The sequence below is a fragment of the Nomascus leucogenys genome, chromosome 9, assembly GCF_006542625.1.
Source record: "Nomascus leucogenys isolate Asia chromosome 9, Asia_NLE_v1, whole genome shotgun sequence".
In the NCBI taxonomy this organism is placed as follows: domain Eukaryota; kingdom Metazoa; phylum Chordata; class Mammalia; order Primates; family Hylobatidae; genus Nomascus; species Nomascus leucogenys.
The window spans coordinates 59773157-59800964 of NC_044389.1; the positions used below are offsets into that span (position 1 = coordinate 59773157).

Sequence of the window (27808 nt, forward strand, 5' to 3'; positions counted from 1 at the left end):
GGCATTTACTTTTTACCAAGTTGGGACATTCATTGGAAAAGCTCTCCAAATAAATTGGTGTGCAATTAAACAGGGAATAGACCCTACATTACTAACGATGTCAAATATTCACTATAGCTGTTTCCTAAAATGCAAATTTTCTTTGCTTAAAGACCTCCTTGACTCTTCATTACCTTAGTATGGCAATAAAAATTATTCATTTCCTAGTTTTTACCCTCATCTCCAACTCAAAATGTATTGAATATACCAGACCATGTGACAGAAGCTAATAGACAAAAAAGCACTCTTACCTTGAGACATTCATAGTCTAGTGACAGAAGCGTGACAGTACGACCACTTCTTGATTGCTTAACATGTCTAAAGCAGAGTTCACTAGCAATAATAGCTGGGGTGGCCATAAGTCCTTGTTTTTCCTATTGTCCTGGCATCGTTACTATCAGCACAAACCCCCTTTTTCCAGTCTCAAAGTTTCTCAGTTTGGACAGAAATTATAGGTCATTCTAATAATAATAATACAGTATTCTCTGTTAACTCTCAAAACAATTCTGTGAAGGAATGAGATGTTACATTCCTACTGGATAATGTGAGTAGAGTTTTATAAAAAGACAATTTGCAAAGGTATGTGCAAAGTGAAGGGAAACCATAGGGGTTTACTCTGGGTCACCCTAGGGAGGGATACTGGCTGCTTCCTTTGGTTGAGGGATGCAGCCAGCCTGCAATGGTGCCATAGCAAGGGAGCCAGGGGGGAATAAATAACCATACTCCTTCCTCTTTGTTCCATCGCTGTTGCTTCCCAGTGCCTTAACTCAACTGGAAGCTAGAAGGAAAGAAAGTCTCTTGAGTTAAGTCTCCAAAGGACAGACAGCAGGTTGGAGAGTGGGTCTGGCTAACAGAACATGTCCTCCACCAGGACTCACTGTTACTACCCTATTTTACAATAGAAAAAAAAAATGAGATGAAGAAAGTTTAACTTATTTGATATAACAAAGCTAATAAGTGATCATCTGCAGCTGAAGTGCCAGGTTCTCCCCACTCTGTCATTCTCTCGCTAAGGCTCCAACATTCTAGCAATGCCAGAATACCCACCCTCCCCATAGCATCCTCACATCCCAAATGAGATGTTGGAATATGTAACGTTAAGTTTTGCTGATTAGAATAAACTAACCTACCCAGCAAGGTAGGGCATTCACATTCTTATAGTCTAAGCAGATGAGTTTACAGCATATACATTCACAAAATAAATAAGTAAAAAATAAAAATTTGATAAACAAATTCTACAGTGTGTTCTGGTCAAGATAACTCACAGTTCCTTTGCAACTGCCCTTACATCTGGTTGGCGGTGTTCTGGAGCCCTCGTTTCCCAGGCCTTACATGAGGCCTCTGGTCCATGGGCAGTGCTGCTGCTGTCTGATCCTCCTTATGGAGAAAGAACAAAATGTCTATGTACCAGAGCTGCAGAAGAAAGTATTTGTCTTCCCCCTCCCTTTGCACAGCACCCATCTGTGTGTAATCTTATTATTATATATTTTTTGAGACAGGGTCTCACTCCGTCACCCAGACTGGAGTGCAGTGGCGCGATCTCGGCTCACTGCAACCTCCGCCTCCAGAGTTCAAGCGACTCTCCCACCTCAGCCTCTACAGTAGCTGGGACTACAGGCAAGCGCCACCATGCCTGGCTAATTTTTGCATTTTTTTAGAGCCAAGGTTTCACCATGTTGGCCCACCTCAGTTTCCCAAAACTGCTGGGATTACAGGCGTGAGCCACCGCGCCCGGCCCATTTATATGTAATCTTAATTCAACACTTATTGAGCGCCTACTGTATGTTTGGCATAAAATGGTGGTCCCTAATTTCAAAAGATTTGGAGTCTAGAGGGCAGAAATTGAAGAGGTTGGTGCTCTCCACGTCTGAGTCCGCCCACAGACTGAAAAAATAAGCTCTGCGTCGGCGCCCCTCACCTTTCTTTCATGGACGGACTTTTCTCTGGCGCTTCCACAGCTGTCCTGCCAGTGGAATTCACACGGGGTGACCAAGCCCCTCGCCCACCTGCCGGCGCAACCCAGCATCAGTTCCACGGCAGCCGGACCCGTACCCGGGGACGACTGACCCTTAGCCCAAGGCTGCGGGGGCGTCGGAGTCTTGAGGCCCACGCGCGGCAGGGCCAGCGGGACAGGGAGACTCAAGGCCCCAGGGCATCTGGGCGTTTGAAGACTCAGGTTAGACTCTGAGGCGCCCCAGTCTAAAGAGACGGTTTGTCTTTTCCCTAATTCAGGAGACCAGGCTGTCCCTGGGGGCGTGGTCCCGAGGGCAGATCACAGCCCTTCCCTCCTCACCACACTTTCCCTGTGCTTCCACCCAGCTGGTTCCCCGCCCTGTCCGTCGCTGTCCTCAATCGCCTTGTTGTCATGGGCCCCCCCTCTCCGGCCCACAAGGGGCCGCGGGGATCCACAGCTCATCTGACACACCTCGCTGCCCCGCACGCACCGGGACCCCGCTATTCCGCCGGCCCCTCAGACACGCAGTAACACCCCAACATCTGCTGGGAAAAAAATCTTCCCCACGGCGGAGGAGTTCCCAGTCCCACGCGCCCAGAGTCGCACCCACTCGAGCCACCCGCCTGGTGCCATCGCCGCGCCCTCCAGCCGCAGCCCCAGCGCGCATTCCTCCCATTCCTCCGGGTCGCCGGGTCTGTCGCCAGCGATCGAATGAAGTCGGCTGATCCCCCACGTGTGGCCGCTCCAGTGACACCCAGGGGAGGCCTCGGTCCTTAAGCTCTAGAGCAACCAATAGCTGCCTTAATTCTTCAGCGGGGGCGGTTTTTTTTTCTTCCTCCTAAGCAGGCGGCGGTTGGGTCGGCCGCAGGCAGCAGCGGCTACTACGGATCTTCCCCTCCAACGGGATCCCCTGTCCGCCCGCGCGCCACAGTGACAGCTTCCAGATGCCTTTTAGTCTCCCTTCTCAGGGGGAGCGGTGGGCGACCGAGGTGCGGCCTGGGGGGCCCGCACGTGGGAAGGGAAGACTTGCGGAGGGGCAATTCTTCCAGTGCTGAGACGTGGCGGCCCGCCCAGCCGCACTTCGGTCGCCCACCGCTCCGCCTGGTGGTCCGCAGCCCCTTCCAGGCCGGATTCTCCGGGTGGGGCGTGCTAGTCCGGGGCTAACTTTCCGCCAGATGCTGTCCCTGCGACCGGTCTTCCCCCGGCCGCCCTTCCTTCTCCCTGCGGCCGCTGGAGCTGCCCGCTTCGTGGAGCCCGTGGCGGGCCCCGGGGCTGGAAGCTCGCGCCCAGGCTTTTACTCGGATTCCAGCACCTGATGGAGTGGGGGGTGGCGGCCAGCGCACAGGCTGTCGGCATCTCCTGGCAGCAGAGAGGGTCGTTTGGGGGCGAGGGGGCGAGCCCTGCGGCCAGGGCCAGTGGAGCCGGGCTCGGAGCCCGCCCACCATCCTCCCACCCACCACCGCGGCCGGGCGCGCAGGCTCACACCCCTTCCTGAGGAAGCGAATGGTCCCTTCCAGGCGGGTGGCCATGTTGCTCTAATAAGGCGGGAGGGGCGGCGGCGTGGGGGGAGCAGATGCCGCTGACTGCGAGCGGGACGCCAGCGAGCAGAGCGCAGCCGCAAGGGAGGCGCGAGGGAGGCGAGCCGGAGCCGGACGAGCACTAGCAGCAGCCCGAGTCGGCGGAGAGCACCCGGGCGCAGCCGGAGCCGGTGCCGCAGCTGCGATGGCCGTGGCCGTGGGGAGACCGTCTGTGAGTGCTGGGACCTCGCCTGCTGCTCCTCGGGCGCCGGGTGGTCTCTGCTCTGGGGCGGGTGCGGTGGGGACCATAGGGGAGCCAGGCGGGTGCTCGGCCCCGCGGCGACTGCGACGGCTGTGGGTGTGTGCACGAATTTGGGCGCGCGTCTGGGGTCGGGGTTAGGAGCCCAGGGGCTCAGTTACGTGATGCAACAGTGGATCGCCTCGTCGCGCCCCTCTTCTGGGGATGCGAAAGAAAAAGGACCCGTCTCCTGTTCCCTTTAAAATGATTCTTTGAGGCGCGGCGTGTCTCAGCCGCCTCCCTCTGCCCGCGCACCTCTTCCCTCGTGACAGCCAGAAGGGCGCCAGGTTCGGGGCTTTCCTCCCGTCTCCCCCGCGCCGAGGGGGCGCTCAGGGCATGGGAATTGCGAGCTGAAGCGCTGCGTGTGGCACGGCTGTAGAAGCGGGTCAGAGGGGTGGGATTTCCGTGGTGGCCTCCCCAGCGCATTGTGAGATCCCGGACACCCTCGGGCATCCACCCGGGTGAGCGGGCCCTGCCCAGGATGTGGACAAAGCCCCAGATAACACACACAAAGTTTTCCGGAGGCTCTCTTGTGGTGTGGGTGGAAGGACTGAAATGTTCTGCGGCTGAAAGGCCGGGGGCGGCGGGCCGAGGAGGCTGGGACGCGAGGAAGAGGAAGGGCGGGCGGGTGCGTGAAGAATCGAGTGCCCCACGGCGGGAGGGAGGAGAGTAGGAGGGAGGAGATACCTTTGCCCCGAGTGTGTGGGCCAACGCGCCGCGCCTACTAGGGTGCAAGACTCGGTCCGCGCCCCGGGGCCGGGGCGGAGGGGAGGGGAGCGGGACTCGCAGGGTGCGGTTCAGTGGCCGCTCCGCATCCCCAAGTGAAAGGCGGAGGAAGGGGCGGCGGCGGCCTTTCCTTTTTTTGAAAGGAGCCGAGCTGGGTGGGAAAGGCGGAGTCCTCCTGTTTTCCCTTTCCCCTTTTCTTCGTCGATGTTCACGGTCCACTCTCGCCTTACTGGCTTTGGGGGCGCCTCGGACGCGGTCTTTCCCTGTCTATCACCTCCTCTTCCCTTTTTCTTCTTCCCTTTCCCACAACTGTGCAGCTGCAGGTGGTGGCTCGGGAGATTTTGTAGTTACAGACGAAAGACTTACTGAGATACTGGAAGCTCGGAAATCCCAGAAATGTAAGGCTGTGCTCTCAGGCTCCCGGCTCTTTCCCCTCTCCCCGCCTAACTCCTCCCCAGATACGCGCGCCTTTTGCACCCTACCCCTTCGGGAGAAGTTCATGGGTCCCTTTGCGGATTCTAATTCGGTTTGGTGGTTCGGCTGCCCGCGGTGCTTTCAAAGACGTTTTCTGCAGTCAGAAAACAAAGTGGTCATATCGAATCATAACTGTCTTTTAGGCCTTTTCAACTCTACGATTTAATGACACGGCTCTTTTAAGAATTCTGGTCTTCTTTTGCACATAAATTGTGCTCTTGATAATTAGTGGTCACGTAGGTTATTGTTACTGAGGGAATTTGCATAGTCTCTGGGCTAGTCGTTTATTTTTGATGAGAAAATTGAGGCCTATAGAGGTCAAATTTATCTGGTTAAATTACCCCTCCCCCTGCCCCCCATTATACTTATTAGCAGGCATAGATTCAGAGAACTAAAATAACAATATCTGCTTTAGATAAATTGGCAAGCGTTTAGGATTGCAAATATTCAGTGGGGGTGTTTGGCTTTTTCAGTAACACCTATTATTGCTGGTGCATTCTTGAGGGATGGAGGAGGTGGAAGAAATAATTAGCTGCACATTTTCTATAAATTAGTTCATGTATGTCAGTTAAATAGGAACAGTATGTGGATTTAAGGTTTAGTTGTGTGGCCATAATCACATCCAACACCAAGTCGGCCAACCATATGTGAGCTTAATCCCACAGAATTCTTATGTTAGACCTCCCTCTTCAGATAATAGAGGAGATTTTTTTTAAGTATACGTGCACAGAGGAAGTGACTTCTTTCTGCGCACTCTGTGTTGTCACTGGAATTAAAATTAAATTACAATCTAAAGACAGAAGACTTTTCTTTTGGAAACCTAATGTATGAGTGATTAAGAATTGACTATAAAGTTAGAAAGTCTACAGAAAATGCGTGATCACATTTCACAGATAATTGTTGAATCCTTTCACTTTGTTCATTGGGTTATTGTCTTAAGTGTGGTCTCTGCAGTTAGGGCTTTAAGACAAAGTCAATGAATGGGGAAGATTCTTCAGACACAGCTCCATGGAATCTACACTGCATCTTTAAAGTTAAGGGTTGTGTGGCCCTCCCATTTCTTATCTAGTCTGTGATTTCACCAAAAGAAAGGAAGGGTGCGCTGAGGGAAAAGAACCACTCCAAAGCTGATTTATGTGTGAATGGAGTTTCCTTAGGTATTTAATTAGATTTTTTTAAAAAGTTATTTAGGACGTATGTCTCCTTTCGCGATAACTACCTTTCCCCGCCAGACTGAAGAAAAACGGAATCTGAATAACTTACCCTAAATTTTCGATATTCTTGAATGGAAACATCAGAGTGTGATATCCCAGGTAAATATGACATTTTAGTGGGCAAAAATGCTTACATGTCAAATGCACTATTTTCTATCTTATGAAATGGTTATTTTCTGTTACAAACCATTCAAACCTCAAGGCTAAATTCAGATAAGTTTCTTAAGTGGATTTTTTGTTGACTGCAAAACAAAGCTTCAATTTAGTGTGATACTGTTTATTTCAGTTTTAATTTTGATCCCTAGCTTCTCCATTTCCCCACTGATGGTTTTTGGGCTTAGCCCTAAGAAGACCCTGAAGCACATCTGCTGTTTGCCTAGTATAACTGATGATTAGCAAGAACATTTTACTCCCAAGGGATGTGTCTGCATTTTTGGATGAATTAGCATTTTTGCGTCCAAATCCCTGGGCAGTTATTATCTTTATTTTAAACAGAACATGGCAATTTACTCTACTTGGGAATCAGGCTTTATGTAGCTGATGGACTCTCTTAAGCTGTGGTGTTCATCAGTTTAAAAACTCTAGGAGTTGAAAGGAACGTTAGAGGTCATTTGGGTTAGCCTGCTCCCCAGTGCAGAAATATTTCTTACTTTATCCCTAACAAAAAATATGTGTTTAAACTTCACTGGTGGTGGACATTTCCCTATGATATCCTTCAAGAAATGCACTTAATTGCTCTTTTATCTGTTGAGCTGAAGGAAATGGAAAACCAAGTTTCCATTTGCTCATTTAACACCATTTATTAGGCACCTGCTATGTGTCAGGTACTTGTTCTAGGTGTTGGGGATATAGCAGTGGACAAGTTTTCTTCTTACCAGGAGCTTTATTGTTTGAGAGATTTGGTGTATTAAAGTGACAGACTTCAGTGTAAATGTGTAAATCATTTAGGGAGAAAAGGAATTATTTGCCTATTGCTGACTCAGCAAATATGATTCAGGTGAAGGATCGTATCTGTCTGGGGATAATTATAGGCAATTCCTGAAGACGAGGGCAGGGAGTGTGGGAAGTGGAGGAGTACTGCCAATAAAATGTTATTTTCCCTTGTTATAAAATTGCCATTTTTGTGACTTGAAAATGTGGCCCCAGATGGATGGCTGTGGTTGGTGTGCCTGGAGAAACATGAATGGAGCCAAGAAAGGTCCAGGGGAGGGCCACCTAAACAAGGGACTGTCATCTCAGGTCAGTTTTCAAAAATTAGAACTTTTTAGTCAGTGATATAAATTATACATACTGAGGCTCTATAAGCAGTTATTAAGGAATGCAAGAAGTTTCTGAGGTACAATAATCTCTCCTTTTAAAATCTTTTGAAAGTTATAGATTAATTTTATCTTTTAAATTACCGTCTTTAAAAATGATGTGTCTACATTACAGTGAAACGGAGACCCAAAGAATTGATTAAAAGAACAAAACTGGCCATAACCCACTATCCTGATATAATAGTTCTTAGGTGGTTAGTCTATTTCATCACTTTTTTTGAGCAAACTTAACCCATCTTGTATAAACTGCCACCTAGAAACCAAACTGTGTGCCTGAATGAGTCCTGTGTGACCATTTGAATACTCTTAGAATGAAGGAAGTGGATGCTTAGTGTTTGGGCATGGGCCATCCTATGTCTGCGAAAGGAACAAATGATTGTGGGACTCTGCTGTTTCCTTGATTTGGATGGCCTACTTGATTGATTGCCAAAAGACCAAGTGTTTATACTCTACCCAATGATGACGTCACACTGATCATGATCTTCGGATTTAGACTGTGGCGCAGGCCACAGAGTTTTCTGTGCCTGTGTTTCTCTTTATAGGACTCTAAACTTGGTTGGGGATATACGCCACTCTTGGATTTTATCGTTTTATTGGGATCCATCTTTCATAGTCTTAGCTAGACCTGTCTCAAATGGGGTCAGCAAAGCTGAACCATTATTTAAATGAAATCCAACACATCTAAAGCTTCTATACTTTTTCTCAAGGAGATCTACTTTACAATATAATTGATACCCTCCCCCACCCTCCTTTTAAAAATCTGGATTGACAGAAAACTCGCAACTAAACAATACTTCCCCTGACCCACTCATGCCTGCTGGCAGCCCATCAATGCAGCAGCTGTTGAACATAAAAACAATACTTGGGCTAAGGTAATAGAGACAGACTTCTAAAAGGAATTTGCTGGGCGATCTAAAATGAAATTCACATTGTTCCAGGCTTGACATGAGATAGAAATCAGGAGTCTTTTCCCTGATATGACAAAACCAAGGCACCAGGGCCACCTCTTTTTAGGATCGACGCCAATGAGTATGAGCACATCGCTCAAACCAAATGGCACAGGAAGTCCAGTTGTGTGGACACATTCTGCCCACCTGCTGAACTGTGACTGGGTAGGATGGACCCAGAGAAGGAGAGTCCAGTGACAACATATGACAACGACAATGCTAGATCTTCCTGTGCCCAGTTCTGTGCATTGAGCCTTTCCTCAGGATTCAGAGCCTTTCCTCAGGATGGAGTGTGAAACATGGAGAGAGGGGCAGGCTGAGGTGGTGAGGTGGGAAAGAGACCATATTCTAAAAGGACCGTTTTTCTGACAAGTGGGAGCTTTCTTTGTTCTTGTCTGTGTGTGATTTCTTTTTTCTTCTTTTTTCTTTTTGCATTTTTATTGTACAAAGAGGAAATGAAAATATGTATAGCATAACATTAAAATTTACCTACTCGTTTTTGATAAGTAACATTCCTTTGGGAAGAATTGATTTTTTTTTTCTCTTATAGAAGTTGAGGCACAATAATGTAGATAAGTTAGAGATTGAAAAACAAAATAATCCTCAACACCCTAACACATCAGTACTCATTCTTGCCTTTCCAACCCACCTGTTTTATCAGACATTTCTTGTGTACCTTCTGAATGTAGGTGCTGAAATTATGTTGGTGAGTACTTGAGTGCAGTCCTTGCTGCTCTCATGAAATCTCTCTATAGGCTGAGTAAGCAATAGGATTTAGCAAGGAAAGGGAGATGGGGAGGTGGTTGTGGAAGTGTTCCAAGCCCAGGAAACAGCATGTGCCAAGCTCTGGAAGTGAGGGAGAGACTCTTAAAGAAATCCAATGTAGCCGGAACGTCAGCATTAGGGTTGGGTAGGGAGAGTGGACAGACAAGAGGCTGAGGAGGTGGGAAGAGACTCAGCTGTGCAGTGCATTCTTTATAGGCATGTATTTACTGTGTAGCTCTTTAAATGCTTTATATTCCATCCACCCTTTGCCCACAACTTAAGATATCTCAGATCCTTGAAATTGGTTGAAGGAAGACAAAGAAAATCTGCAGACTACTAATTCTTCAGGATTCAGTAGGAGAGATGAGAAAAGATCAGGGGAGTTGATTCCTTTCATGCCCAAATTGAACCCTTAAAGAATAGAGGAAAGGAAGACTGATGGAGGACCCAGAGAAGGAGAGTCCAGTGACAACATATAACAACGACAATGCTAGATCTTCCTGTGCCCAGTTTTGTGCATTGAGCCTTTCCTCAGGATTCAGAACTGGAAGTTATTATTTTCTTAGACCTAAGCAACTGAGTCCTGAAGAGTGTGGTGGGGCTGGGGGGAAGATGGTAGGACTCTTTCCACCTTGAACTTCAAGTGGCAATCAGTGTTCTCCAAAAAGGAAATTAAAAACTCATTGGATTTTATGAGAACAGGAGAAAAGTCTGTTAAAAGCCAGGGTTTCCTTAAGACTTCATGCTGTTTTCATTCATCTCATCTCTTTGAGTACTGTCTTCATACCAGTATAAATTTTGTGAATCTCATTAAGGTACTCATTAAATTTACTCTGACCTGCTGTTGGGGGGCAAAAGGCTTGACCAAAAACTTCTGTGCACAGGAAGCTTGTTCAACATCTTGATTTTCAAATTTATTCAATTCAAATTACTGTCAAGACAATTATCTCATTTTATACTCACAAAATACCTGAGAAGTAATATAGAGAAGGAAAATGAGGCAGGAAGAAGTTGTCAGTTAATCTGCTACAGCAAATTTGTGGGAGAGCTAGGCTTTGGAACCAAAGGCTTTTAGAACAACATGCATACAGACCTCCCATCTGATTCAGTCAGTTAAGCTAAATTATGTTGCGGTAACAAATTGGCCCCATGTTTTGGTGGCTTACATAGCAAGGGTTTATTTCTCATGCAGCTTTCTTGTCTGTTCCACCCTTGGAGGTCTGCTGCATACTGCATTGCCTCCAGGACCCAGGCTGAGGGAGTATCCTGTATCTGGGCATTGCCAGCCTGGTGGCAGAGGACAAAGAGAGATGCTGAAACCTGGCTTCTCAAGAGCTGGCTTCTCAAGCTCTTAGATGGGTCACTTCCATGCAGATCGTATTGGCCATAGTAAATGGTCATTCCTAACTTCAAACGGATGAGAATAGAGAATCCTCCTGTAAAGAGTGGCTCTGAAAGACACTGGGTCAGGCTTGAGGGCCATGGGCTGGGGAAGTAAATCCCCCTCTAGGGAGGGCAGTGAATATTTTGAATAATAACAGTTGGCTAGATTCCTAGTCAAGGAATCTACTATGAAGCCGAGTCTTTATTTTTAAAATTGTATCCCTGTCTGTAAGGATTTTTCTCCTTCTATTTGGCCTGCTCTGATTCTAGCTGGGCATAGTAGAATGGTGTGGGGTGTGTGTGTGTGTGTGTGTGTGTGTGCGTGTGAGAGAGAGAGAGAGAGAGACAGAGATAAGAGTTAGGCAGCCACAATGAATTGAAGTCAGAGTGTGAATTCTCTTACTCACTGGTGATGAGCTTCCAGGGATGTCACCATCAAGTGATGGTTGGTAACCTTCTGAAAGGCCTTCTGTGCTGCTCTCTGGTGGCCTCAGCTGTGGAAGTGTACTCTCTGGGAAATAGTTCTGAGGCCATTAGGACTTCCAGCTGCTTGACAGAATGATTTCCCTTGGGAAATTGGCCCTTTGGACCTTTCCCAGCCATCTGTCCCTAAATGCAGATGAATCAGATGGCACCCTTCTTTCCCTTGCTCTGTTTTTCTCTCTACTGAGAGGCCATAGTGTATAGCATTTGGGTGAAAACTGTGGGCTCTGGAGCCAGGTTGCTTCGGTTCTAGAGTATCAGTTTTACCATTTAACAAGCTTTTTGTCCTTAGGCAAGTTACTTCCCTCATCTGTAAAACAGTAACAGTACTTCCCTCAAAGAGTTACAGATTAAGCCAGTTAGTACACACATAGTGCTTACACTGCTGCCTGGAACATTCATCCTCAATAAAAGTTGGTTATCTCGGGAAAATGGTGCTGAAATAGTAATGGCTTTATACTGAAGACCGGGCTCAAACCAGAACTGCCACTCCACCCCACCCCAGTGGGAACTGAGCAATTGCCCCTTCTCTTGCACACCTGAACCACACAGGCTTCCCATTTTCTAATCAGAGCGTACCTTAGGGGCACAGATCAAACATACCCTCCATGAAGCCTCCACCCACGAATCACCAAAATTTTGGCGATTTTTATTTATTTGAATTGCTGGCAACACTTAAGTGTCATCCACATAGTGCTCTGGAGTCCCCACCCCACCTTTCCTTAAGTTACCTTTTTTTAAAAAATGTGACTGTCAAATACAATTGTGAACATAAAAAAACAAAACAAAAAACCTTATTACCTACGATAAGCAATATGTTCCACTAGCCCTTGACCATGTTCTTGCATTCTTAGTCTAGATAGCCAGAGTTAAGGGAAAGGACTGTATGTCCTGTACCCCCCACCAATAAACATTTGACTCAATAAGTGAAAATTCACCCTTCAGATAAGTTACATAAGACGTATTGGCTAAGACATGTGCCTACCTGGCTGTTGCTGTGTCAACCCCCAGTAGGTGTAGACCACACAACTCCACTTTCTGCCCCAGGCTTCTCTGCCATCGCCACTTGGGTTCTGCTTAGCTATTCTGACCTATGTGCACATCTGGACATCCAGAGGAATTGCCATCCCAGGGGGCAACCCCCTTGAGATGGTGGATCTACATGGCTCTTCAATTGACCTGGCTCCTTAGAAGTTCCCCTCGGGGCCCCAGCCTCAGCCCTCAGGGGTGATTACTCTACAGTCCCCTTAGGGTGGCCTTCCTTCTTCCCCTGTTTCACTTTTCCCTGTCCCCCATTCTGTTCCCCTGGGTCACTTCCCAGGACTCACATGCATGCAAGTCCCTGTCTCAAGTCCTTGCATTTTGGGGAAACCTAGATGAAAACACCTTGTTTACTAGTGTGGGGCTTGTCTTTTCCTTATACAAATAAGGGAGTATGAATGTTAATTTTGTAATATACTAAGCTACTTTGAATGTTTTAAAAAATACTCAGAACAAACTGACTTTTTACCAGGTTTTCACTACTATTTGTAAGACGAGGTTTTTTTTTTATTAGAATTAATATTTTATTGTCACCTAGATGGCAATTAGGTTTATAATCTTCATACTTTATATTTTTTGTAAATTAAAAAAATTAAGTTTTGAATAGTCAATGGCTGGTTATATTTTCAGAAAACGTGATTAGACTAATTCATTAATGGTGGCTTCAAGCTTTTCCTTATTGGCCCCAGAAAATTCACCCACCTTTTGTCCCTTCTTGAAAAACTGGAATGTTGGCATGCATTTGACTTCACACTCTAAAGCAACATCCTGACAGTCATCCACATCTACTTCAAGGAATACCACGTTGGAATACTTTCCAGAGAGGGAATGAAAGAAAGACTTGATCATTTTGCAAGGCCCACACCATGTGGCTGAGAAGTCAACTACAAGTTTATTGCCTGTGGTGTCCAAGGCTTCCTGAAAAGCAACCTTGCTCTTGATCTGTTTTACCATTCTTGGCTGCTGGGGTCTGATGAGCAGCTGTAAGGACCAATGGAAGCAGATCCAAAGCACTGGACTGAGCTTGGACAAGACAAGGTTTTTTTTGTTTTTTTTTTTTAAATAATAATAATTATTATTTTTAATGGATACGGAGTCTTGCTGTTTTGCCCAGGTTTGTCTCAAACCCCTTGCCTCAAGTGATCCTCCTGTCTAGGCCTCCCAAAATGCTGAGGTTACAGTTGTGAGCCACGGGCACCTGGCCAGATTAAAAAACTAGACTCAAAAAAAAAATTTGTATCGCATCACCTAGACTTTTCTATAATTTTCATTTCTGATTCTTTGGGATGGAACTCATAATCTCTCAGGGTGGCACTACTTGCTTTTGAATCAGTAGTGCCTACTTTGTTCTGCAATGGGTTTAATTTACCCATTTCAAGTCAATTGCATTTTTATATTCTAGGACCTACATACAGAGTGAATGGGGGAAATTATGGTTTTGATACATGAACTATGAACTTAAGACAAAGCTTAAAACTCTTTTGAAAAAAAAATCAGAAAGTCTTGGGCTTATATCGTCTGCATAGATTGGAAAAATGGGGTAATAAGAAACAACTTTAATTAGCTAACATTGAACAGTTTTAAGGATGGGGATTAACGTAGTATTTCCCTAAGAGTGTTTATTTTATTTTATTTTAAATTTTTTATTTTTGTGGGTACATAGTAGGTGTATATATTTATGGGTTACATTAGGTATTTTGATGCAGGCATGCAATGTGTAATAATCACATCAGGGTAAATGGGATGTCCATCACCTCAAGCATTTATCCTTTGTGTTTCCAACAATCTAATTGTAGTCTTTTAGTTATTTTTAAATGTACCCCAAAAGTTTTTAAGAGAATTGTTCAAATGATCACTGCACTTCGTGTAAGCCATTCTCAGAGGCTGTTTCTGAGAATGTCATGGAAACTACGTAAACCAAGCTGATTCATTTTTAGATTCTCCTCACGTTTGTCACCTTTGCTGTCATTCTTTGAGGTGTTTGGTTTGACTTAACGTGGGTAGGCAGTCTAAGACTAGTACTTTGGCCTGATAAAATAATTTGATTGTTTGCTACATGCCTCTTTGTTTTCAAAGCCTTTTCCAATCTTTAGTCAACCTCTTAACCACTAGGGAATGTTGGATTGTCTGAAGTTGAAGCACAGTTTTCTCTCTGAGCCCTCTAAAGAAGTCTTTTAGTTGTTGATAATCAAATTTGCTCCTTCAGAAACTAAAATTCCAAGGTATTTTATGAACTTAAGGCAGATAAGATGAGGTCTCAGGTATTAAAATCCCTAATAATTAATTTGTTGCCACTAGCTGCTACTCCAAAGCTGACATTTAAGCTATGTGAAGAGGACCAAGTCTAAATTGGATTTTATAACCCAGTCAAAGCTGGGGGTGATGAAAACTCTCACTGACTTTATGTAATGGAGATTTATGTAGGGATATTGGAGAGCTGGGGATACTGCTTAATATTTCTAAATCTCCTCTTTCTTGAAGAACTTATGCTTTTATTCCTCAGTGGCTTTTCCTATTTCCTGTTCATTAAGTCAACAAATATTGAGCCCCAGCCAACACCATGCATGAGTGACGATGTCAAAACCATATCCTTCTACTCTCCCACCAAACCAAATCAGAACCAAAATTTGTCTTTGGAAAATGCATCTCATTGTCACTAAGGTTCAAAATTTTAGAGTAAGGTTTGAATTCAGGGGCGAGTTATCAGGATATGTTTTGTTATTCCCACCTCCTGTCTCAAGTCATTCATGATTGTGCAGCATCAACCAGTCAGATATTTGAGGACCTTCTGTGTTTCCTGTCCTGTGCTCCATGTTGTTGGAAAGCCTGCAGTGTAGCTGGGGAGAAGAGGCTGAGACTCAGATAATGCTCAACCTCCATGACTGGGAGGATCTTGTCATGTTCTTTTAACTAGTATTCAGCCCAACACTTTTTCTTAGTAAACATGAGGAACTTGGCTTAGCATTCAGAAATAATAAGGCCCATTTTATTTCCCTTCTCTTTCCCTTTTATAATGTAATTCGAGGACCCTTGAAAGGTAACCTTCAGCTTTTTTTCTTCCTAGGCTATCTTTCGAAATTTATTTTTTTAGTTTAAGGGAAGGATAAAAAGGGCACACCAAAGGGAATTGAGAAGTTTTATTAGAATCTGGATGGAATGTGTTCAGGCTCACTGACAGATTAATTTGTGCCCTCTATTTCCACTACAAAACATTCTGACTGCCCACAGCATTCCACATGCTTTTGACTAGTAGACTAGTACAGATGCTTCTCAGCTTACCGTGGGGTTATGTCCTGATAACCACATTATATTGAAAATATCTAAGTTTAAAACGCATTTAATACACCTCGCCTACTGAACATCAGAGCTTAGCCTAGCCTACCTTAAATATGCTTAGAACACTTACATTAGCCTGTAGTTGTGCAAAATCATCTAACACAAGCCTGTTTTATAATAAAGTGTTGACTATCTCAGGTAATTTACCAAATACTGTATGGAAAGTGAAAAATAGAATGGTTGTATAGGCATTTGAAGTATGGTTTTTACTGAATGTGTATCACTTTTGTACCATTGGAAAGTCAAAATCGTAAGTTGAACCATTGTAAGTGGGGACTGTCCTGTTCTGTTTTAGAGCTGCACATGCATTTCTGCACCTGCCAACAGAGTTTTATGCTTACTGGGTCAGGTGTTTGTTTTCAAACCTACTTACACTAGTTGTAATCATCATCATTGCCTAATTTAATGTTTCGTGAATCTATGAAATATAAGTGCAAAAATTGAATTGCTTCTAAGTGAGATGCTTGGGAAAGTTTTAGTAAAGGTAAAAATTTTGCTGAAATAAAACTGCCGTGAATTAAATATACGTAAGATAATTACAAAAAGTTGGAGACAAAAATTGTAAGAATCTAAAAAGAGCCTGTATTCAGATTGCATTGAAAACACTTTTAAGTTCTGTCTCCACATTAAATAAACAAACTGGAAATTATAGATGATGCCTGTGGGTTTGTGCTGGAAAGACACCCTTATTGAAATTCCTCTGACCTATTAATGACGAAAAAGCTTTGGCCTTTTGTCAAAAAATTGTGAATGAATGTATGTTTAGATGTTTTAAGGTGAATTTAAATGCTTTGGCTATAACTAGTGTTTTAAAAATCTCAGTCTTTAAATGCCTTTTAAGATAAAATGTCCAATTCCTGCTTCTAATAGTCTTAGCTTAAGGGACTTGTACTTAACAAAACATTTCCGTATTCTAACACAGGTACCCCCTGGTTTAGGATCATTGTGGGTATGGAATTATCCCCACATGGGGAAACGGGAAAAAAGGCTGAGAATTACTGGTTTGTCCTGGGTTGAGGTACACATGTCTCACTTGGCATTACCTATACTTAATTCCTTTTACACCCTGATGTAACTGATTATCAGTTTTTTTTGTGTTTGTTTTTTTTCTGATACCAGCTTTAGAGATAAAAGGACATTGGAAATATTGCCTGTTTAATCAGTTTCTCTTATGTTAGTCCAGAATAAGGGGAAATATGATTTTGGAAGCAAAACAATCTCATTTGGAAAGGCAAAGTTATTTTAGTGATCTTTTAATGTATTTCTTTAAGGTACCCACACAGTCACACACACACACAAACACACACTCGCACACCCCACATGAGATAATGGATAACTTAAGGATGTACTCAATCTGTCCGGGAAGGAGAAATTCTCTCATTATATGTAGATAAAAGCTGGGACCACTTAATTCCTGGATTTTTGCATTCATTCAAGTGACTTGGCTTTTTGGCCCAAGTGGTGCATTCCAGCTATCCTTTGCTAATCTTACATTAGCAATTTGATTTAACTTTTAATCCCAACCATGAAAAAGTTATGTGTTAAAAAAGCAAGTAGAAAGTTGTTTTTCTATTCCAATAAAGGGAGTGGGAGGAGAAAACTTAACAAATTTGAAGTTGAAATGTGTGATTTCTTAAACTAGAGTCATTTCAGGGTTTTTTTGGTCTTTAAATATACTTTTGGAATGTTTTCACTTGCACATTGGCTTTGCCACTAAACCCATTGCACACACTGCAGTGGTTTCCTAATTGAAATTGTGCAATTCCACATGTTTTTCCTGTGATTACATTTCAGTGGGTAAAAGTTGATCTTCACAACAACTTTGTGAGGTGGGTTGCTTGGTTGGATATTATTCTTGACCCAACACCTTCACCTCCTTTTTGATTGATCAGGACTCAGACTTGCCCAAGGTAAACAGTGATGATCTTAAGGCCAAGTCTTCTGACTGTTGTTTACACCTTCTTCTACCACGTGGAGATACCACCCTAGGCTGCAGAACACTGCTGTCAGTTTGGAACTTCCATGATACTGGAAAATGTTCCACTATTGCATAGTTGCCATCACAGTAGTCAAATATGGTGTTTAAACACTTGAAATGTGGCTAGGATAGCTGTACAACTAACATTTTTATTTTGTTTAATTTTAATTAATTTACACTTAAACAGCCACACGTAGCAAGTGGCTACCATACTGTATAGTGCAGCTTAGGAATGTAGTCTAGAAGTATTTATAGTCTGATCTTTCTCTTTTTTCTAAGAGAAACTTTATTTATTTATTTTTTATTATACTTTAAGTTCTAGGGTACATGTGCACAACGAGCAGGTTTGTTACAGATGCATACATGTGCCATGTTGGTGTGCTGCACCCACTAACTCGTCATTTACATTAGGTATATCTCCTAATGCTATCCCTCTCCCCTCCCCGCCACCCCACAACAGGCCCTGGTGTGTGATGTTCCTCTTCCTGTGTCCAAGTGTTCTCATTGTTCAGTTCCCACCTATGAATGAGAACATGCAGTGTTTGGTTTTTTGTCCTTATGATAGTTTGCTGAGAATGATGGTTTCCAGCTTCATCCATGTCCCTACAAAGGACATGAACTCATCCTTTTTTATGGCTGCATAGTATTCCATGGTGTATATGTGCCACATTAAGAAAAACTTTTTTTAATTAACAAAAATTCCAAACATACACAAGAGTAGAGAAAATAGTATAATGAACCCTTCTGTCCCATCACATAGCCCAGTTATCAATTCTTGGCCAATCATTTTGGTTTTTTTTTTCCTTCTCCCCCTCCCATTTAAATTCATGGCCAATCTCATATCGTCTATTTACCATTCTCTTTAGCCTCCTTGCTCCCTTCTCTAACCTCTTCCCTCACCTCTCCCCAAATTATTTCGAAGCAAATAACAAGCACTGTCTGTTTTAAGAGCCAAGCTGTGACCTGGGGAAGGAGGGGCAGTGAAAGGCATCAAGGAGAGATACTCAAGGATCTTCAAACGTATCTGTGATTTAAAAAGAAAAGATGAAGTATATGGATGGTAAAAGTTACGGTTTAACAAAGATAGGTCATGAGTATTCAGATACGTGATACTCTGTATGCATGAGCTATTTCATTACCATCATCATCATCAAAAAGCCAAGTTGGAACTCAGATAGAAGTTACTGTGCCAGGCCTCGCTTAACTGTGCTTATCTTGAACTTTGGGTTTATGCATAATTTAAAACACTTAAACATTATTTCTGTGCAATATTTATCATTGAGCTTTATTGAATGCCAGCAGTGCTGTAGAGTCATGGGACGTTTAAAAGGTCAAAAGAAAGCTGAGGATCATTTTAGTCTAGTCTCCTCAGAAAGCTTAGCTCCTGAGAGAAGTAGCTTGATTTGAGCTCATATCAAGTGGCCCAGTGCTTGCCGTCATTTACCACACTTGCCAGAAAGACAGATTCACTGAATTAAAACTTGGCATCGCTAAGTCATTCCTACCTAGCTTTTAGAATGACAGATTCTTATGACCTCTTTGAGAGCAGAGATATGCCTAAGTCTGCTTGCTTGTCATTGTAGATACTCTTGTTAGAGATAAATGTTTTCGTCATTAATAGCATAAAAGAGTCATTTATCAGGCCACACACGGTGGCTCACACCTGTAATCCCAGCACTTGGGGAGGCCAAGGCAGGCGGATCACCTGAGATCAGGAGTTCGAGACCAGCCTGGCCAACATGGTGAAACCCCATCTCTACTAAAAATACAAAAATTAGCCAGGCATGGTGGCGTGCACCTGTAGTCCGGGTTATTCGGGAGGCTTAGGATGGAGAATCGTTTGAACCTGGGAGGCAGAGGCTGCAGTGAGCTGAGATTGTGCCATTGCACTCCAGCCTGGGCAACAGAGCGAGACTCCGTCTCAAAAAAAAAAAAAAAAAGGAGTCATTTATCAAATTTTGTCTTTTGGGGCTTAGAATTTATGCCTATTACTGGTGGTATAGTATTATATATTATTGCCTATATAACACATATTATATATAATTTATTATAGGAAATACTTGTTTTCATATTTCTATTTCTAAAAGAAACTTGTGTAGCAAGCACATTTTAGTCATATGAACAGACAGATTGAAGGAAATAATGCTTGCACCAATGACATTTAAAAGTGCAGTTTTCCTCACAACATAAAGCAAGAATTGTTGCTATGCTTTTATAGTTTAATTTAGGAGCCAATAGTGATTTTCTCTCATGACAGAGTGCAGAATATGTATATTCTAAATTTGGAACCCTATACACGGGATCTTAGGATTTAAAGGGAATGGTTTGTGATGGTAAAAGGATCTTGTATCATCAGAAATGCTCTCAGGGCTTGGCTCAGCTGTCTATTGATGGAAAAAGATAATGTGCTTTAGAAAAAGAGCTATATTGAAATTTTCACCAACTTTCTCATGAACAACTGCAAGCTTTCAGCTATAAGAGGCTGCCATTTCTTTTACATGGTTTTGTCTCCAGCAGAGTCTGCCCTTTGTGTTGCCTTAGGCTTTGTTAACTATGTTCCTGGGAGAGAAGGAAAGTCTGTGTTTCATCTCGTCATCTGTGTTGCAGTTTAGTCCAGTTTGCTTTATTCCATGGTGAGTGGAGAGAGTAAGTAGTTGGATGGTGCCCTACATTTTAATGTTACCACAACTCAAGATTTATGCTAGTTTTGCAAAGAATTCTCTCATGAAATGAGTCTTATCTCCACTTGACAAGAGACGGTGGAATCCACAGTAGGGCTGAGAAGAAGATTTAGGAAGATATTTGGTCAAATTAGTTACCCTGTGCTTTTTATGCAGGATAGAGACAGGAAACTGTTAAGGCTTGTAAAATGACTATGACCTGATTAGGCAAATATAGCAACTATTTTCAGCAAAGAGGCCACAAGATGAGTATAGCTGACTTTTTTTTTTTTTTTAATGTATACAGTTTAGAGATTTTCCAGTGGTTTTCTAATAGACCAAATTTAAATCTAACAATAATACATCTTGAAAAAAATTAAAAATTCATGTAATCAGCCAGGCATGGTGGCTCACACCTGTACTTCCCAGCACTTTGGGAGGCCGAGGAAGATAGATCGCTTGAGCCCAGGAGTTTGAGACCAGCCCCAGCAACATGGCAAAACCCCATTTCTACAGAAAAAAATACAAGAATTAGCTGGGAGGTGGTGGCGCTCACCTATTGTCCCAGCTACTCTGGTGGCTGAGGTGGCAGGATCGCTTGAGTCTGGGAGTTTCAGGCTGCAGTGAGCCAAGATTGTGCCACTGTACTCAAGCCTGGGAGACAGAGGGAGCCCCTGTCTCAAAAAAAATTAGGTAGTCTAGATCTCAATTAATGCTTACGCTTTATTGTAATTAGAAAAGTGCTTAACCTGGCCTGTAATCCCAGCACTTTGGGAGGCCGAGGTGGGCAGATCACTTGAGGTCAGGATTTTGAGACCAGCCTGGCCAACATGGCAAAACCGCGTCTCTACTAAAAATACAAAAATTAGCCAGGCGTGGTGGCTGACACCTGTAATCCCAGCTACTTGGGAGGCTGAGGCACGAGAATTGTTTGAGTCCAGGAGGCAGAGGTTTCAGTGACCCAAGATTATGCCACTTTACTGCAGCCTGGGTGACAGAGTGAGACTCCATCACAAAAAAGAAAAGAAAAAAAAAAAGGTGTTTAACCTGATGTAGCTATAACATTAATAAGAAATAGAAATTTATCTAATTTTCTCTTTAGTTAATGGCCAATGGTTTATACACAGTTTTGGTAAGCTTCAGTTAGGTTCTGTTTTGAATTATTGATTGCCTGGTAGATGATAGTAAGGCAGGCAAATGTGTAAGCCATCTATGAATGAGCTTCATTATTTAGCTCATTTATTTGAGGGAGAAAAAGTACCAAAAAGGCAACCCACATTCTTCAGTTAAACTGCTGGAAAAACACATGCCACCTCTTGGCTCTGACTAGGAAATGGGGGCCTGCTGGTGCAATAGTCTTCAGTTTTTCAAAGGAAGATGGACATTTGGAATTTGATGTGAAATTTCCACATCTGACAATGTTGGCAACTAAATGTTTTAAAAATACTGTGTGGGTCACATAAACACATTTGCAGGTTGAGTCTGCCAATTTGCAATCTGATTTCCATTGGAAATAAATTTATTTGTTTTTCTTGTATTTGAATAAAGGAAGCATTAATAATTTTTTTTTGTATGCCTGTTAGAATGATTTAACATTTGAACAATTTAAGCTTTTTGTGTGTGCAGAAAATGTGCCTGCTTTTAAAATACAAGTGAAGCAAGTGCTTGAACTCTGATATTAAAATGTATAGATTGGTTGAGGACAACATCAAAATTTTTGAATTGTTTGTGTAACAGGATCTCTCCAATACAGGCCTGGCCATAAGAGAGCAAATTTGGAGAACCAAAAGTTGATGTATGGTGTGAGCAGGCCCACAGCTGAGGAAGTGGGAGGAATTCTAGAGTGTGTGGTAGCCAAGCAAATGTGGCTTCGCAAAAACACGTGCTATATATAGTGAATGGGGTTGGATTTTCTATTTTTGGTTGCGTTCCAATGACAGTTAATGGCTGTTCCTATAGGCCATGAAATTATTTATGAATTTGGCAGTGGGACGATATAAAATGCAAGTTGATATAGGTAGAATAAAATCTGTTACCAAATTTCAATAAATTATTAGTGCTAGAGCCAGAAGGGCCTTCAAAGGTCACCTAATCAAGGACCTTCCTTTAAGATGAGGAAACTGAGGCCTGGGGAATTGAGGCTTAAATTTCCCATTAATCCTTATTGAGGCCTAAGGACTTAAGATGAGGCTTAAATTTCCTGTTAATCCTTCCCTCTGCAGCTGAAACCCAGCATCCTCCCTTCTTTTCGGTCTTCCTGCCTATACAAAAATGCATCTTCTAGGAACTATTAGTGACAATTAGAGTCTTAGAAAAACAAAAAAGGCAGATGTTTTGTAAGCAGACTATTTAGAAAACATCTTTCTAAAAGGTTGATTTAGGCTGTCTTTCTAATTATTGGAACATTTTTATTGATAAAATTTCTGTTGTTTTTGTTACAAGTTTTGAGACTCTTCTTTTCAGAAGCCTACTCTTTCATAACCTTTTTAAGAAGCAAAAAGCCAGTGAGATCATTAACAGTAAAAGAAAAAGATGTGGCAAAATTGCTCTTGATTTTACAGAATGTCCTAGTAGTGGGTTGAACCACACGAAAGTTGATATCCAGCCATTTCTCAACTACAAAAATAGTAGCTTCATGTGATTCAAGATGGTAGCTTGAGCAAAATGGTAATAAGAAGTATTGATGTATCTTCCTATTCTTAAAGAAATCCGTGGCATTTTACATGGTCATTGAACACTCCACCCCTCTCAATTTATTCTACTTAAACACTGTTATGATGGAGCATTTTTATTGAGAAATGTGGAGTTGGAAGTTAAAGGTTCCATGTGTACATGTGGAATAGTCTTCTTCCCACATGTTATGTTTGGCTTGAAACATAGTCTTCTTGCCTTGAAGAAAAGACTCCCTAGCTAAAGTCAGATGCTGGATTTGTCTCTAGTGTTTCAGGCCAACAGAAGCAAGTTGGCAGCGGGAGCTCTTTTCATGCTCAGTCTTGGTCATGAGCACGAGTTTCATATGTAGTTCTTAATATTACAACTTGCATTGAGGATCTGGGACTCTTGAAAACATTGTCTTGTTATAATCATATCCTAATTCTGATTTGGGAGACAGGGTGAATGAGCCTCCAGAGAGCAGTACTGAACTTTAGATCTCTTCTTCTACTGGTTTTCTAAATCTAATCCACTGAATATTTGTTTGGCCAAACCAATTTTTAAAAGAAGTGGCATTTTAGCATTTTGGAGATTACAAAAAAAGTATAAAATATGAGACATTTGAACTTCACTTTGAAAGTTACAGAGAAATTTGAGAAAATGTTGGGAACTCTGAATCATATTTCAGGCCCCTAACCAAATAAAATAAATCTTTGACTTTGGGCATCAAGGGAATTAATAAATGTATCCATGCGAATTTTTCTTAAGAAATTAGAAAAGAGAAGTCCATACACAATCCAGTTGATAGGAGTAGGGTAAACTCTACCGACTTCATGGTTCATAAAGATGAGAGTATATCAACAGCTGAATAAACACAACCAAGGGGCCATCACAAACAGCAACATAGTAATGGGATTTTTCTCTACTACTTTAAACCAGAGGGTTAGTTAAAAATTCACTTCTGACATTTCTAGCCCTTTTCTATTAGTTAAAAATTCAGATGCTTTACTCTTGTTCTTAAAAAGCATTTCATAATACTTCTGTATGAACTGTAGAACTAAAGGGCCCTTTTCTTGGGGTTTCCAAAAGAAAAAAGGTATTCGAGAGACTAAATCTATTTTTTCTCTCTTATTTCTGCAAAAATGCCCTTCCATACTTCTGTTCCCTTTAGAGTAAATAATGGCTCAACTCCCAGCCTGACATTCATGCCCTTCCGAGACTTCATGCCTCTCTTCCCACAGTCTCCATTAGGCTACCTGCTGGGCCCTGTGTGTGTCCCCTTCGCTTACCTCTCTGCTTTTGCATTTCACCTAAATGCCTTTCTCTTTGGCCTGTTTCCAGTCTCTCTACCTAGTCATCCTTCAGGACTCTCAACCAGGCAGAGTTAGGAGGACTAGTTTTCTGAATTCCCATTTTTCTTAGGCTTCTGTAATCAGCAGATACCGTGTTGTACCATAATAGTTTTCACGCCTTATTAATTTTGTATCTTAAACACAGCATAGAGTAGTGGCTAACACAAAGGAGTTATTCAGTAAATGCTTCAAAAGTAATTGTGCAGTTACAGGCTCAGGTCTCTTGCTGTGTAGAGTGACTTAGTCAGAAAACATTACTGTGGCAAAACATCCTAAAAGGAGATTGCAGAACAAAGAATTTAACAATCTCCTAAATTTTCTCCAGGAATTCTTACAGTTATCAATATTTAGTAGTTGAGCATCTGACAACAGGAAGCTTTGAAGGGCTGAGAAATAAAGACATGCAATGAATTGGCTTAAGATTTTAATTTTAATTTCACCTGTTTTCTAGTCTCAGTCCAATTTTTCTCAGCCCTGGATTGCTCAGACCATACTAGTTGGATTGGACAGAGTGTAATATAATTTATTCCTGTCAATCAGAAAATACTACAGTGACTGGTGAGGCAGCCTTAGCAAATGATATAGGTATTTCTCTTTGATGCTGTATTCAGGGCCTTCCCCTGGGCTTTTCTTAGTAATTGAAATTATGTGTATAGGATTGACTCCTGAAGCCGTTTTTTATGGAAATTAGTGGGCATCTTTCAGTATTTTCATTTTCATTGCTTATTAGCTTCCAGAAAACTACCAACATACTTGTTGAAAGTTCTAGAAATAATGTGAGAGGTGATTATTCATTAGATATCTTTGTCCTGTGGAAGTGGGGAAATAGGATTCATTGGAACAATAAGTATTTACATTTTAAAAGTTTATATATGATATCTATATGTATATCTTACATAAACATACATAAATATCTACCAGAATTGACGTTGAATTAATAGAGAATAACATTTTAATATTTTCTACTAAGGAACTGTTTAATGTGGAAAGACTATACAAGGTGCTTCATAGTTTCAATATAGTTCCAATCATTAAAAACCTATGATATATTAATATATCAAACCTATGAGATGTTAATATTATATGCATTTTACAAGTAAAGACAGAGGCTCACAAGTAACTTGCCCCAAAGTCATTCCCCTAAAACGTGGCAGAGCTGGAGTCTTTACTTCTGACTCCCAGCCTATGTTTATCACACTATTCCATGCTGCTTTATTTTTTATATTAATTATGGAGAAGTTTTTTTTTAGCCTTTCACCTAAGATATTGAGATTTGAGTACTAAATTTAAGAATAGCACATGGACTTCATGCAGACATGTCTGCAGTGTATACTGGTGAAAGGAAACACTGATTTTTAACATTTAAATCTTTCTACGTATTGTGATCAGAAAATTGAGGAGGTTGTTTTAACTAAGTACTTTTTAATTCTGACCTTTGAATCTTGTCTTAAGCACAACACTTACAAAGATGCCAAGACTTTATGAGCTTCTTAGAAGGGTAGTATTCACTTGAGAAAGCAGGAAAAAGGAAACCGCTTTAAAATAAAAACAACTTCGGAGCTATTCATTGATGCACTGTTCATCTTTAAAGAACGTGGTGAAGGTCTAGGTATAAAATGCCAAATGGTTGTCACAGCTGCCCCATACAGCTCTGCATTGTCTTCTTAGAAACAAAGACTTTTTAAAATATGAGGATGTAAGCTATTTTTTTAAAAGTAATCGTTAACTAAAGATGGCCGGTGGGTCCACAAGATACCACAAGCTCTAAGCTGTTACGATCCGCAACTACCATGACTTAGTGAGGTTGGACATCTTTTTATATGCTTATTAGCCATTTATGTTTATTTTTCTGCAAATAACCTACTCACATCCTTACCTTCCTCCACTACCTCCCCGCCCCCCGCCAATTGGGCTATTTATCTTGTTGAGGTTCATCCTTTATTGTATGTGCAAATGTCTTCTCCAGCCAGTCATGTATCTGTACTTTTGTTTTTGGTGTCTTGTTACACAGAAGTTCTAATTGTGCCATCTTTTCTCTTCGGTATGTACTTTTGGTGTGTTGTTTTAGAAATCTAGATCACTCTTCACTGAAATTCACTTAATTGTATGTAACTACTGTTTTGTCTTTTGCTTGGTGGTTTAGAAGGGGTAAGAACATAGCAACTGTTAAGAAACACAGTTCATTCACCCAGTGGGAGAAGTCCTGAACTAATAAATTAGAAGCAACTCAAAGAAAGCAAACAGCCTGGAACCCAAGGCATGAAAAGGAAGAGCGCTCAGGAATCCAGCCTTTTTAGTTGGGGCAGGCAATTAATGCTCCGTGATTTGAAGAAATGTTTATGAGATAATTAACACCTAACTTGTAATTAGCAGTTGAGTACAAACTGAGCTAGATAAGCAACAAGCAAGGGAGCCCTTAAGTTAGTGATAGGGTCGTTAACTAAGGTTGTTAATGTTTGCTGTTTTGGGGGAGATATCCCATTTTAGTACTCCTTTCACTTAGGTTATTTTCTGATTTATAGATTAAAATTCTTATCAAAACAATAATAAGTAATAATACTGGGCATTCATTCTGCTAGGCACTGTGTCTAAAGACTTCATATACATGATTTCATTCTGTCAACAGACTTATGAATAGATGCCATAATTATGCCATTTTACAGATGAGAAAACAGGCTCAGAAAGGCTCATTAACTCTCCCAAAGTCCACAACTGGCAAGTAAATGGTGCCAGGATTGAAGTCAATTCTTTCTTCTCTCACAGGTGCCCAAATGTGATTATTACACATTTTTAAAAATAAAAAGTAGATGAGAAGAAACCAAGTGGTGAGTAGTTGAAGTCAGTGATGGGGCCTGTTATGCTTTAAATCAAGTATCTGTTGGCATGCCCTGGGAGAGGTAGTTGCTCTTAAAGTTTCTGCAGGACTTTATCACTCAAAGCCTGTGGGGGGAAAACAAAAAAGTCAAAGCTCCATCTCTCCTGGGGTCCCTGCTTTTCTACATTCGCTTTGCTGCTGCCTGCCAGGGTGACAGAGGGGTCTGCCTCTCTTTTCCAGCCCCAGCCTTGTTCCACAGCATCCCTTCAGTCAGTCAGGTCCAGAGAAACCCACCTGTCACTCTGGTGCAAGGGAACTGGCTGTGGCTTGCAGTGTGTGTGCATGATACAGCATACGTGTGTGTGGAGCAGCCACGCAGCGCAGCACGAGGGAGGCAGCTCAGCCACTGATGCCCAGAGGAGGGCCCTCTCCCAGGGCTCCTCATCAGCCGTTCAGCTCTCCACACAGCTCAGCATGGATTTCTTCAGACCATCCCAAACATAACCTTCCATTTTGGTGAAAATTTGTCTACTACTTTTTGTATGACACAAATCAAGCAAACAGCACAGAAACCAAAATCTATTTATTTGGAAATATTCTGAAGCGATTCACTGGTTCATAGTGGTTTCATAGTGTTAAAGCGGGTTAGAACCCAGGCCCTGTTACTTACTTGCTCTGAGAACTTGGGCGAATTTCTTTGTGTCTCTGTGACTTTGTTTCCACATCTGTGAGGATGTACACTTTAATGCATTTTTTATGCACCTTAGACCAGTGCCTGGCATATAAATAATACCTTCTGAATGTTAGCTAGTTTTAGAGATGTAAAGCACTAAGCCACTATTTCCAGAGTGGTGGTCC

The 27808-nt window shown here is 42.2% G+C and overlaps 1 protein-coding gene, 1 long non-coding RNA gene and 1 pseudogene across 10 annotated transcripts in view; 1 reads left to right on the top strand and 2 right to left on the bottom strand.

Moving 5' to 3' along the window:
• SEPTIN11 (septin 11) overlaps nucleotides 1–27808 on the top strand; it is a 139104-nt gene that overhangs the window by 45370 nt on the left and 65926 nt on the right. For 7 of the 9 annotated variants that reach the window (XR_004031723.1, XM_030819025.1, XM_030819024.1 and 4 more), the window contains exon 1: nucleotides 3513–3742. The exons of 1 other annotated variant lie outside the window; for it this stretch is intronic. Coding sequence is in view for 6 of the 8 variants with exons in the window: in XM_030819025.1 (XP_030674885.1) it covers nucleotides 3716–3742 (27 nt within the window). In the remaining 2 variants the exon portion in view is untranslated. Of the gene's footprint in view, nucleotides 1–3512; nucleotides 3743–4205; nucleotides 4270–27808 lie in introns of those variants that run through there. One more of the 9 variants, XM_030819030.1, reaches the window with a different exon arrangement.
• LOC115836703 lies at nucleotides 208–2947 on the bottom strand. The gene is made up of 2 exons (XR_004031724.1): nucleotides 2604–2947; nucleotides 208–1416 (listed from the first exon to the last, which is right to left on the bottom strand). It is a non-coding gene; the product is annotated as an uncharacterized LOC115836703 (long non-coding RNA).
• Nucleotides 12797–13111, bottom strand: LOC100603777 (annotated as a pseudogene).